Genomic DNA, 13551 nt, shown 5'->3' with positions numbered 1-13551 from the left:
TGATTTGCTGAGTGCAGGATCCGACCCCGAATTCAGCTCCCTCTCCTTTTCTCTCTTTTTTTTAATGAGTCAACCTCTCATCTGTCATATTAAACCTCCTCATTACCAGGTATCTAAATTTTGCTCTGACAGTAGTGACAGGGGAAGCTGCGATCTCATTGCCACGGTGCGGGGCTCCGGGGAGCTGGCAGGTGGTTATTTCATGCCCTGCAGGGAGCCGTGGGGGTGGGCAATGGAGCCGGATAATGGGCTCTCACTTCCCATCATTTAGAAAACCCTACTTAGTGCAGAGGGAAAAATTACCCCCAGTCTCTGACTCTGGAGCTGGTGATGGATAGAGAACATGGGGGAAGTGGAACAGCTTTGGGGGTCTGGCTGCTCCTCCCTGGGCATGGAGGGTGGATTGGGATGAAAGTGGTTGGGGATGGAGGGTGGATGGGGAGGAAAGGTGGAAGGAGATGAGGGTGGCTGGGAATGAGGGTAGGTGGGGATGGAGGGTGGATGGGGATGGAGATGGCGCAGGGCTGCCCTGTGCAAGCAGGTGGTACCAGCTGGGGAAGGGGGTGCTGTGCCCGTATTGGGGAGCCCCCAGGACATGCAGGGTTCCCAGCCTTGATACACACATCTGGGGAAGCTGCTGAACCACCTGGGAGACCATAGCCGGGCTCAGGGCGATGGGTGACCCCTGCTGCGAGGATGCCACCGCCAAGGGAGCTGCTCAAGGTCACAAGGCTTTTCTGGCAGCTGCATCAGCCTTTGGTTGCTGTTCTCAGGGTGCTCTGAAGGTCACTTTAGCAGGAGACTGTCCAAGCCCTCTGGTTTAGCACCAAGCCCTGCAGCGACTTGTCCATGCCGCTCCCTCCCTGTAGCATCTCCAGGAGAGAGGACCAGCTGCCTCTCTGGGAAGCCACGTGGTGTGAGGGGCTGCAAGTCCCCGCTTGTCCTGGTCCTGCAGGCTTTTCCTTCCTGAAAATGTGTCCTTACCTTGGGTGAGGGTTCCCTGGTTGACTTTTGAATGGCACCAAGCAGGGCCGTGGGTTTGGCAGTGACTTTTCCTGGAGCTCCTGCCCAGCCTCTCTTCCCTGTGTCCCCTCCAGCCTCTGCTGTCTTTGGCCATGCCGGCAGTGCAGAGAAGGTCACCAGCTGTACCTGCTGTCACCCAGCCTCTGCAGAACACATCCCCAGTCCAGGATGTGTTCCTGTGGTGCTGGATGTGATGGCATCCCTGGCTACATGTGGTGTGGGTTGAAACTGTGATTTGGGGTGTAGGGGACCAGGGTTCCTGGTTTGGGTGCTGCCTCCAGTTCTTGTGCTGATGTTGGCGCTGTCATCCTTTCTTGAGGGTGTTGTCTGACTCCACACCAGCACACAAATTGCAGGGGATGAGATAACCCCAGTTTAATAATTGCCCCTAAATCCTTTCTTTCACCCAGCCTTGCACAGCAAATGCCAGTTCTCCAGCGTTGTGTCAGGGCCGTGCTTTTCCTCAGCCTCTGCGGGGCTTGGCACGGTGCGAGGTTTTGTTGCAGCTCAGCAGAGCTGGTTGCATGGTTGGCATCTGCTTTTCTTCAGAGAGTGCCTGAATCTGGGTCAGGAATATATGTGTCTCTTTCAAATTCCTTGGGGGCCTGACTGAATCCAGCCTCACTCCTGCTCCCCTGAGTTCCCGAGGTTTTCACCTGCAGCTGGCGGGACTGATTCCCTCCTGCAGGCAGGAGGAGCCGAGTGCTGGTTTGGCTGCCCATCCCAGGGAAATCGGGGCCCTGCTGTGGGTGTCAGGTGTGCAGGAGGGATGGCAGCTCAGTGCTGGGTTGACACCTGCCTGGCGAGTGAGGCTTGGCCCCAGGGAGGGTCAAGCAGCTGCATTTCTGAGCAGGAGATTTGCTCTGGAGCCGTGTTTCGGTCACCTTCCTCTCCCCTCCCCCTGCCTGCATCTGGAGGTTCGACACAGGAACCCAGATAGCATCATCCTGAAACCAGAATAGAAGCTTTGGAGGAGACTCGAGCATGTTTGTGCGGTTTTGATCTCGGTTTGGAGATAAAGAGGTGCTAAACAATGCTAAGCTGGTGAGTTGGAGTCCCTCACGGTGCGTGCAGTGGGGCTGGGGACACGCTGGCACCTGCCCTTGCTGCCTGCTCTCCTGCCAAGGACGTCCCCATGTGGGTGCTGCATTCCTCCTGGGTGCCACGTTCCCCTGGGGTGCTGGAGCTGCTCCTGCCAGCACTGCCCCCCATCCCGCAGCAAAGCAGGGGTGATGGCCAGCACCATGCCAGTGGCTTTGCCAGGGAGGAAGAGCAACATTAACATGAATACAGGCACTGTGTTTTAGGGAAGGGGGCTTTGCAAAGGAGAAGGAAGTCAGTCCTGCTGATCCAGAAACCACACAGAAGGAAACGAAAAGTCCTTGGTGTCAGCATGGAGGATATGTTGAAAAAACAACAATTAACTCACAAAAGGCAGCAAGAAAGGAAACAGGAAGGCAAGAACTGCAGTTAAACAGGCGGGTTCAAGAGGTGACTTGAGCTAAATCCATGTCCTTAAGGGATGGGATCCAGCCCTGGTCATGGATGGGGAAGCAATTCTGTTGGTCTGTGTCGGTGCAGGACCTGGTATCCTCAAGGTGAGGCTCGGAGACCTCGGCTGCAGTTGCTTTTATAGCTTATAGTTGCAATTGCTTTTATAGCTCTTTGTGGCAGGTGGAGAGTCACAGCTGTGCTGGGGACTGCCGGGGCAGTGCGGCCACGTCGCCTCTCAGCGCGGCTGCTTCTCGTGGGAGAAGCTGCAGGTTTGTGGCAGGAGCGATGCAGCAGAGCGAGGGGCTGCTCTTGCCACCTCCAAACTGTCATTGCCACCTCGAGAGCATCGTTGCTCCCTCCCTCACTTGGCCCGTTCGCCCCACTCAGCACGGGCAGCAAAGGGCTCGGCAGTGGCTCGGCGTGGTGGGTGTAAACCACTTCCCATGGCAGGCCGAGCTCAGGGGCTGCTTTGCAGCACAGCAGCATTTCCTCACCTGGGCTCTGCTGTTGTGAGTGGATGGACAGGATGAGTTGTTGGTGGACAAGAAGGTGGACATGACCCAGCCATCAGCGCCGGCAGCCCGGAAAGCCGGTGCTGTGCCCAGCTGACCCCACAGCATGGGCAGCATGTGAGGGAGCAGGATTCTGCCCCTCTGCCCCACTCTGGTGAGACCCCCCTGCTGTGCTGCCTCCAGCTCTGGGGTTCCCAGAATAGGATGAACACAAAGCTCCTGGAGTGAGTCCAGAGGAGGCCATGGAGATGCTCTGAGGGCCGGAGCCCCTCTGCTCTGGAGACAGGCTGGGAGAGCTGAGGCTGTTCAGCCTGGAGAAGAGTCTGGGGACACCTTAGAGCGCCTTCCAGTGCCTAAAGGGGCTCCAAGAGAGCTGGAGAGGGACTTTGGACAAGGACCTGGAGTGATGTAACAAGGCTTCCCAGTGCCAGAGGGCAGAGTTAGATGGGGTACTGGGAAGAAGTTTTTCCCTGTGGGTGGGTGACAGAGAGGTGAGATGAGATGAGCTTTAAGAATCCATCCAACCCAGATCATTTTATGGTTCTGTAACACCCTGCACCTTGTACCCCACGTGCCTGCTGGCTGTGTGCCGAAGCTCCCTTGCAATGACCTTTTTCCCACAGAGAAGCTGCAAGACTGGGACATGTTATTGCTGTTGTTTCTGTATGTGGATAAACCTGGCACCCCCAAAATGTGTTGGGGCCGGGGTCAGTGAATTCAGTCGTGTCAGGTGCCCTGTTCCTTGGGGGTGGATAGTGGTGGGGAGGACCCTCCCTTTACTCTCAGCCAGCCCCTTGACTTGATGGAGCCTGTTAAGGAAAAACGCATCTTTGGGAGCATTCTGCAAATCTTGGGTAAAAGACGGGTCGGTCCCACAGTGAGAGCGTTGGGAGCCTGGGGGGAGCAGCTGCTGGGTTGGGCTGTGATCTGCCATACCTGTCACCTGCATTTCTCCCTTCAAACTGGGACTTTCTGTGCCTCCATAAGATGAGCTGCATCTTTGCAGGGCAGCATTTTTCTTCTTTTCTCAGCCTCCAGATGTCCTTTGAAGCTCCTTTTGCAGGTTTCCTTGCAGCCAAGGACGTCCCCATTGCACAGGGCCTGTTTTGGGGATGGAGATCGGGAAATGTCCCTTGAACGGGTGCCATGTTGAACCCATCCCAGTTTTGCCATCACTCGTGTCGCTGGCTCTGCTGTGTGTTCCTGCACAGGCACGAGTGGATTGGGGAGCACGGTGCCACATGCTGGGAAAAGCAAAGAGCTCCAAAGGAAAATACATTTTCGGAAAGGATGCTTTTATTTGCCTTTATTTATTTTCCTAAAGCTTTCAGATTAATCTTTTTTATCTTCCCTCTGCAGCTGCGTGGCCAAGGTTTGGTTTCTTTCAGCTGACATTGTGCTGAGAGCACACAGCTTTGCAAGGCGGGCGTTAAGGAAGGGCAGCTGAATTCCTTCGCCCTGGAGAGGGGAGGTGTGTCGAGCTAACTTTAGTAAGGAGTGACTAAAAAGGGATGCAATAAAAGTATATTAAAAATAGCAAATGGTCGTAGAAAGTGGATGTGAGACTCTCAGTGTCCCTGCTCGTGCCGAGAGAAACGTGGGGCTCAGTAGGAATGGAACAGTGAAAAGTTATGGAGCAGTGCAGAGCACACCGCTGCTTGTGCAAAGCAAAGGTGAAACCACTTAGAAATAGATGAAATAGATCAGGAATTTGCACAGTAGATTAAAAAATCCAGAAATAAAGACTTGAAAGAGATACCAGCTCCTCTGTGTCCCAGCTCCAAGAGCTGGGGATTCAGCCCCCCAAATTCCTTGTTTTGTAAAAACATCTCCCAGCTGAGATTCCTCTGTGCTTTTTCTTTCTTCCCCCATTTGCAAAATGCTAACTCTGCTCTCTCGCCTGTCTCTCCAATTTGGAGCAATTTACTGGGAGCCGGGGATGAATTACTCAGCACAGAGTTAACCAGCACCTGCTCGGAGTTAATTGGCATGTGTGCTAATTGCTGTGATAGTCACACTTGTGCGAGCGGAGCGTGGGGAGGGGGAGCGGGCGCTGGTGGCTGCCTCCATCCCAGAGCTGCTCGCTGCCTCCCTGGGGCGATGCTGAATTCCCTGATCCTTGTTGAGATTCCTGGGAGTGGAAGAGGTCAGGGTGGCTTTTTGCCAGTGCACCACCCATCACTTGCTTTCCAGCGGATTTGTAGGTCCCTTTCCATGCCCTTGGGCCCTCCTTGTTGGGGTGTAGTAGCTGGGATGCTTGGCGGTTTCCTTGGAAAACAAGGCTCAGGAGAAAGAAAGAAGCTGCTGTCTGAGAAGGAGGAGATGATGATTTAATGCATGGGGTTATTGTATATGAAATCATTTGAGACCCCGAAGGTTAGAAGTTTGGAGGAGCTCAGCTCCTTGTAGCAGTCCTGTGCTCTGGGTGCTTGGCCATGTGTGCATTCAGGTGATTAAATTCCACCTGATCACGGATGAGGGTCATGGGTGATCTCGATGCCTCGGGCTGGGCAATCAGGGAGGCAAAGCAATTTGGTGGTGAAGGAGAGGGAGCTCCAGGGGCAGAGGGGATCCTCCTGGGTTGGGGCCGAGCCACAGCAGCAGTGCCAGCATGAGGGGCAGGAGAGATGAGGGCGGCTCTCCAGGTTTCTTGCTCTTCCAGCTGCTGTTCAGAAACTCGAGCCAGTGGTCAGACTTTCTGAAACAGCCACCTGGGCAGGAAACGTGAAAATACCTGGGTTTAAAAATATGGTGGGGAAAAAACCCAACCTAAAAACAAATAAACTCACCCCAAACCCCCAATTCCATGAAGAGAAAAGGGAGGGGGTTGAAATCCCCTCTGTCAGGTGCATTTGGAGGACAGTGAACATGCTGTGCTCTTCTCCGTCCCTCCTCTTCATCCCATCCAAGGGCTGCCCTCCCGGTGGGGTGTTTTCCTTCTCGTGCAGGGCAGAGGGATCAAGTGCAGCACATGGCAGCTGCTTTTCTCCCCATGATGACGAGCAAAAACCTGTTAAATCACCTTTTTCCTGTGGGAAACTTCATCCAGCGGCATAAGCAAACCCTGAGGCTGGGACAGTGCTCCCCATCCAGCCGAGGCGCTGCGGGTGCAGAGTCGGGATTCAGAGCAGCAGGAGGAACCTGGTTTGGTGGTTGAAAAAGGGGATTTGATTTGAAACACTTGGGGTGTGTTTGTGGCCTGGGGAGAGGAATGTGGTTTGAGTCCCACTGCTTCCATGCTCATGTGGAGCTGAGGGCAGGGATGAGCAGCACCGGGGTTTTTCCTCATCCCTACAAACATCCCATCTCTTTGAGCACTGTGGAGCTTTTGCCTGCCATAGCATCCTGTGAACAAGTCCCACAACGAAATTGTGTTAAAATATGTTTCCTTTCACTCGGTTTAAATTTACTGCCCGTTGTTCTCCAGTGTTTATTGTTGCTTCTGGAGAGTTCCTCTCTGGTTTGGACAGTAAATCTGCTGTCTTTCAGAGGATTTCTCTGTCCAAGAGCTGCAGCACATGGAAAGAATTAGCATCGTGCCCTGGGTCTGGTTGCAGAGCTGTTGCTACTTTGTGCTGCTGCTGGTGGTTTTGAAGATGCTGAAGGTGACTATTTTTCAGCCAGTTTAAAGAAATGGCAACTCTGAAGGGAAAAGCAGCAAAGCAAACCTGACAAAAAGTTCCTCCTCTTCCAAAGTTTCTTCACCTTGGTTCTGAGCCTTGGGACTGTGGACTTACTCATGTGTGGGCTCACAGTGAGGGAAATACCGAGTGGACACTCCAGGTGGATGAAATAAAAATCCTCATTTTCCTTTTGGCTCTTCCTGGATCACCAACCTTCGAGGGCTGCTCTCATGGTGCAGGCTGGAGCAGGGATGCCCTGAAACTGGCGATGCTGGGGAACTGCTGATGCCCCAGAGCTGGCGATGCTCTGGGACCAGTGGTACTCTGGAACTGGTGATGCTCTGGGACCTGTCTTTTTGGGGCTTCCCACGGTGGGATGGGGAGCAGCAGCCAAAGTTACACCTCTGGCACTGGCTCAGTGTTCCCCATGGTGACAGTGCTCCTCACAGCTGTGCGGTTGCTCCTGTTTGCTGCTGGGAGGAAAACATGCACCTGTTTTGGGAAATAATGATTCAAGAAGTAAATGCCATCCCTGCATGGTCTGTCCTTGCAAAGAGTCTTACTGGTGGGATTTATGTGTAAAAAAAACAGGTTCTGCTGCCCTTTGTCTCTTTGGTCTTCTTCCTGGCCTCCCCATACCTTATCCTCCCTGGAGGGCAAATTGTGGATGTCAGGATGTGGAAAAGTCTCCCCATTCTCCTCTGGGCTCCTTGAACTTGCACTGAAACCACAGAACATGATGCACGATGAATAACTTTACCCCCAGAAAAGCAGAGAAAAAGATGAAGTGACTCACATGACTCAGTGAACCCCAAAAACAAGTGTGGGAGTGAGGCATGGCCTGATGAGGGGACTAAGGATGGGACCAAGGTCTTCGGCAGGGTCTGGGGGTGCTCTGGGGTGGGAGAGGAGCAGGAGGAGCTTGGTCGGGTTGGGTGTGGCTGCTGCTTTGGATTTGGAATGATGGTTTGGGAGAAAAAGTGGGTTTTTTTCAAGCTTTTTGTAACAAGACCGAGGGCTGGGGACTGCCAAGTTGAGGCAGATAGGAAGCTATTTTGGGACTGGCTTTTCCCTCTGCCTGGGTCTTGGCACAGGGCACCTCGCCTTAAATGCCACGTTATCACTGCTGTTATCCAGCTGCTCAGAGAGAGAGCAGGGAGAAAAACATACCTGTGGAAAATGAACTGACTGAGGTTCCCTCTTTGTCCCCCCACATGTGCAGTGCAGCACATGCTGGGAAACAGGGTGAGATGGGCTGGGGGGCTGTGCCAGGAGATGCCCTGGTACATCTGGATGCAGCCTCTGGCACTGGGGGATGCAGGTTACTGTGGGGAGGCTACAGAAGGAGCCGTGCGAGTCCCCTGAGACCTGCAGCACTCGTCCCTTTGGGGGGAGAGGTGAGGGCACAAAATACCCCCAAGTTGATCGCATCCCCCAGATCCATGGAAACAGCCAGTGTCCGGCTGTGGCTGAGCCCAGTGGAAGGCCAGGCTGTCTCAGCTGCCTTCGGAGTTCTCCTTCCCCATAAGAATTAGGTTTCTGTGCCTGGTTATAAGGTTTCTTTCAAGTAATCAAATAAAGACATTTTAAAATTCCAAATTGAAGATTAGCGCAGAAACTGGAGACGGATTTAAATTGCCCGAGCTAATCACCAGCCACTCGACTGCTTATGACTTTATTAAGAGAAAAAAAAACGTCTGGAGTGTCACGGAGGAATAGTGATTCACGGGCACATTGCTGCCGTCTCCTCCTCCTTGCTGAGCGTCGCAGTGCCCGGCCCACACGTGTCCCGTAGCACGCGTGTTCCTGGCCTCCATCCTTGGGCTTCTTTGAGAGCAGTTTGGATAAATCTCTCTGCAGCTCTCCTGGCCCCACAGCTGGGTGGGAGGAAGAACCAGGGACCACCCTGGCCTTGGGGGTGGGATCTGCGCTGGCGGTAGGAGGATGCCGGGAGGGTGCCGGGTCCTGGATGGGGTTTGGGAACAGAGTGTCTCACTCCTGTCTCTCTTGCTGTGCAGGTTTCTGAGCAGCTGCTGACATCTCAGCCCCACTGGATCTGGCCGCGCACAACGGTACCATGATCTGAGCACGGAGCCACGCAAAACTCTTTTTTTTTTTGTTTTGGCTTTTTTGGGTTTGTTTTCCATCTGAGAAAAAAGCCCCCCACGCTCTTTAATGAAAGCGTTTTAAAGTGGGGTTGCTTCTCCCCTCCCCTGAGCCAAAGTCGTCCCGGGTGCGGTGAGGATTTCCGGAGAAGATGGGGAGAAAAAAGATCCAGATCCAGCGGATCACGGACGAGCGCAATCGGCAGGTCAGTGCTGCGTCTCCCCGCTCCCTCACCTCACCCTTCTCCTCCCGTTGGGGATTTTAAGGGTCATGTTTCAAAATGACCCCTTTCTATCCCATTTTGGGCCACCAGTGCTGTGTTTTTCCCAATCCATAAAATGGGATGGGCGAGACTTGGTGCTGAGGCCGGATCCAGGCGGATCCCAGGAGCAGGCAAACGGCCCCGCTGCGCTCTCCCGTCCAGGCGTTGCTCCTCGCCTTGGAGCTCCTTGAGCCATTTCCATCTAAGTGCTTTTCCAGAAGAAAGTATCTTCTCCACTTAGTTAGTTCCCCCCTTTTTTTTATTTTTGTCTTGCAGAAAATATATTTCAGTTGACATTTTCCATGTGGTTTTTCAATAAAAAACAGCCACAACAAGTATCCATTTTGCTGAACGCAAACAACTCAAATTATTCCTTTTTTTTCCTCAGTTGTAAACTTACATGACTCCAGGGCTTTTTTCCTTGGGCTCTCTTGAAGCCGAGCCCGAGACACACATGCATGTGCATGTGTGTAGGAATGCATTCATGTATCTCAGAGGGAAAACAAAAACCAGCAGATTTTCCCCAAATTTCCATGTTTCTTAAACTGGAGTGGTGGAGCAGCAGCACTTTGCCAGCCCAGGTTTGCTCTGGGATGATTCTGTCGATGCATTTCCCATAACCACAAGACTTCCCTTTGCTTTCTGTGCTCCTGGAGTTTGGCTCAGCAGATCCAAGCCTCTGCCTTTAGTCCAGCCACCACCGCACCCCAGCATGACCTGCCAACTTCTTTCCTGCCACTTGGCACTCCAGAAAAACAGAAAAAACAGTTTAAAAAGCATGTGGATATATTACTAATCCTTAAAGAGTGGCAAAGAACAGAATTGGATGAACCACTTTATTGCTCCTCAGCAAAACAATAGGAAATGGCAGGTTTTCCTCATTATAGCTTCACTTGGTGGTGGGGGCCAGGATGGGCATCAAATAGTTCTTGCTGATGTCCCAGTTGCTCCTGGGGCTGTTTATGTCCATCTTGAGGAGGAAACACGGCCTTAGGGGTTATTGAAGGATCTGGAGTGTATTTTACAGGGCAGTGCTGCAGAGGGGAGTGAGGGCTCTGCAGTGACTGGAGCCCTGCTGGAAGTTCAAATGAATGGAAAATAATTGGTAATGCTGGAGGGGGCTGGCACAGCCTGGCCTGGCTGGATAAACCTTTGGGAAAGGAAAGAGGCACTTCTTTGCAGAGGCAGCAGCTGAGTGATGGGACTGTTTCTGAGGGATGAGCTGCTCCTTGGCACAGGCTGGAGGTAAAGGCCCTTGCTGAGGTCTCTCAGCATTGGGTGGGATTCGGCCGCAGGAGCTGCTCTGCGTGGCTGTGTGTCAGGGCTTTAGTGCATCTCTGATGTCAGGTGATGTTCCCTGGGCTGGGGGACACTGGTTTTCCCCTGGCAGTAGCTGCATCCCTGGCTGGGCTGGTTCTTCCAAAACCCAGCACGGGAGCATCGCTCCCCGCCCCAGTGCAGCACATCTTGCTTTGCTTCCCAGAAACCAGCCTGATCAAATTGGGTGTCAGCAAAGCAGCAGCTGTTTAATTGGTCACCAGCACAGCTTTGCAATCAATTTTCGCAGCTCCCTTTCTTTGGGAAAAAAGGACATACCAGGAAATGGGACATTTCATTATAAAGGACTGCTCCAGGCAGTGGGATCTGTTCTACCCATTGTGGTAGGAGCTGTAAAGAGGGTGAGAACCCTCCTGCTCTGCTCTCCTGCTCCACACTGTACATGTGCAATGCCAGGATCCACTCCCCAGAGTCAGGAATGTCCCATCTTGCTTTATCTCATAGCACCATGGAATGATTTGGGTTGGAAGGGATCTTAAAAGTCCATCTCGTCCCACCCCTCTGCCATGGGCAGGGACACTTTCAACTAGACCATGTTGCTCCAAGCCCCATCCAACCTGGCCTTGGACACTTCCAGGGATGGGGCAGCCACAGCTTCTCCGGGCACCCTGTGCCAGGGCCTCTCCACCCTCACAGGCAAAAATTTCCTTCTAATATCCCATCTAAATCTCCCCTTTTTCAGTTTAAAACCATGCCCTTTATCCCATCACTATCTGCCCATGTAAAAAGTCCCTCTCTGTCCCATTGATAAGCCCCTTTAAGTGCTGGAAGGCTGCTGTGAGGTCTCCCCGGAGCTGCCTCTTGCTTCTCCCTCTCCTTCCCTCCCTCTCCTGCTGTTGCTGCGGATCAGCGCTGAGGAGCGTCCCTGCGTGCGTGCCCGCCGTGGCTGCAGGCTGCCGGCTAAGCTGGCTTAAACCCAGCGTCTGGGAGCATCCTCAGCCCACCCCTGCCCCCACGGCAGCCCCCCTGCTCGGGCTGGGTGCAGAGGGCACGGTCGCTCTCTCGGGAGCGGAGCAGCCCGGCGCTGGTGAATTATGGATGGGGCACCGCTGCTGGAAGGCAGGGCCGGCCGCCCCAGCTGCGCCGGGCGAGCGCACAGCGTCCTTGGCGTGCCCGGGTGGCTCCAACGGCTCCTGCGCCTGTCGGGAGAGGGAGGGATGGGGAGTGGGAATAGTGCAGGGATGCCCTGGAGAATGAGGGATTCGCCAGTGGTTGTGCAAGGAGGTGGAGGCAGAGCTGCTTTTGACACCTGCGTTTTCACTTGTGCTGCCAAGTTCGTGGCTTGGGGCTGCTGAAGCATTGTGGCTCTCAGGGAGGGCTCAGGCTGGAACAGGGGCTCTCCAGAGCCTTTGCTGACAGGTGAAGCTCTTCCCGTGCATCTCACACTGAGCCTATGGCATCAGCGAGTCTGACCCTGCTCGTGTCCCAGGTTTTGCCTTCCATGGGGGCACAGACCAGAGCCCACATGGAGACTCCAGCAGGGTGTGGAGCTGCTGGAGTGGGTCCAGAGGAGGCCATGGAAATACTCTGAGGGCTGGAGCACCTCTACTCTGGAGCCAGGCTGGGAGAGGTGGGCGTGTTCAGCCTGGAGAAGAGAAGGCTCCATGGAGATCTAAAGGGTCTCCAGGAAAGCGGGAGAGGGACTTTAGACATGGACCTGGAGTGACAGGACAAGGGGGGAATGGTTTTAAACTGAAAAGAGGGAGATTTATATTGGATATTAGGAGAAAATTCTTCCCTGTGAGGGTGGAGAGGCCCTGGCACAGGGTGCCCAGAGAAGCTGTGGCTGCCCCATCCCTGGAAGTGTCCAAGGCCAGGTTGGATGGGGCTTGGAGCAACGTGGTCTAGCTGAAGGTGTCCCTGCCATGGCAAGGGGGTGGGACAGATGAGCTTTTAAGATCCCTTCCAACCCAAACGAGTGTGTGATTCTGTGAATCACACAGCCAAAACCAGGGGAGGAGAGCAAGTAATGTCATTAGAGGAATTACTGGAGAGGATTTGCCACAGCAGATCAGGCCATCAGCCCTTCAGGGCCAGGCCGCTGACTCTGGCAACTGCCAATATGGTTTGCATCAGGAGAAAGGCAAAAATCCCCTGCTAGTGTGGGGCAGTAATTCCTTCCTGACCCCTTTGGGGATTGGCTTATGCCCTGAAGCATGAGATTTGATTACCCTCTTAGACTTACAAGGTTAATTCTTCTAGATGAGGCTCGTGCACGGCATCAGGGGAAGGTTTGGGGTTTTTGGCCTGTGTCACGAGTGGATGCACAAGGCAGTGTTAGGTGATGCTTTTGTGTGATATGGTGGCAAATCTTTGCTTTTCTCTGCAAGGTGCAGGGGTGCCAGTAGAGAGGGATGCTGCTGTGCCCTGTCTGCAGAGGGAATATCCCTCATCTCTAGAGGGATAATTTGGTGTTTTGTGTTCTGCTCAGCTCTGCCCAGGTTGCTGGTTGATTTGGGGGAGATGACCCCACACTCTTCACTGCTGAAGGGCAAAACCCAAACCATGCTTGTCACTGGTCTTCAAGGCCAAGAGCCGCCCCACCGTTCACACGTCTCGGCCTCACCCCATTGCCTCCAAACTCGGTGGCTGAGCCTGTTGTGGTGCCTGGCAAGGTGTCCCTGGCACCAGCAGCTGCAGGAACAACCACCCTCGGCTGTTCCCCCTGTCTTGGTGGAGACGCTGCGTGTTTTCCTCTCAGGGGCTCCTCGAGCTGCCTGGAGGGTGAGTCAGAGCCCGGAGAGCATCCAGGCAGGGACAGAGAGAGAGGGCGTGCTGGGGAGGGGGACAGGGAGACAGGGCATGCTGGGGAGGGGGACAGGTCGTGGTTTTAGTGCCTGTCCTGCCACGGCTGCAGGAGCAGAACCGCAGCTGGGTCCCACATGAAGTCACAGTGCGGCCACAGACCGGCTCTTGGTCTTGGGAGCAGCCCCGTGGCAGAGGTTTTGGGTGGCTCAGAAGTCCGGGATGGTAGTGGGGAAGGACAGTTATTGATGGCACAGGAGCTGGCCCTCGAGTAACTCAGTTTGCATCAGAGTGCGCCGGGGCTGGGGCGGCGCTGGCAGCGCGAGCCGCCGTGGCGAAAGCAGCGCACGTGGCGGCCACGGCAGCACAGGGTGCCGGCCCTACACTTTCCGGGGGATGAGGCGATTAGAGCCGAATCTCGTTACTGCTTAATCATCTCTGGGAGATG

General features: G+C 54.2%; 1 protein-coding gene across 9 annotated transcripts in view; it reads left to right on the top strand.

The window, feature by feature from the left end:
- MEF2D (myocyte enhancer factor 2D) overlaps positions 1–13551 on the top strand; it is a 77110-nt gene that overhangs the window by 33246 nt on the left and 30313 nt on the right. For all 9 annotated transcript variants that reach the window (XM_042034659.1, XM_042034660.1, XM_042034652.1 and 6 more), the window contains one exon: positions 8671–8963. In XM_042034659.1, coding sequence (XP_041890593.1) covers positions 8910–8963 — 54 coding nt within the window. In that variant the 5' untranslated portion in view covers positions 8671–8909. The remainder of the gene's footprint in view (positions 1–8670; positions 8964–13551) is intronic.

Source organism: Corvus kubaryi, unplaced genomic scaffold (genome assembly GCF_017639235.1).
Source record: "Corvus kubaryi isolate FWS band 111438036 unplaced genomic scaffold, C.kubaryi_AGA036_p1.0 37373, whole genome shotgun sequence".
In the NCBI taxonomy this organism is placed as follows: Eukaryota; Metazoa; Chordata; class Aves; order Passeriformes; family Corvidae; genus Corvus; species Corvus kubaryi.
The sequence above is the reverse complement of the archived record's forward strand: the minus strand, read 5'-3'. Positions and strand labels throughout refer to the sequence as shown.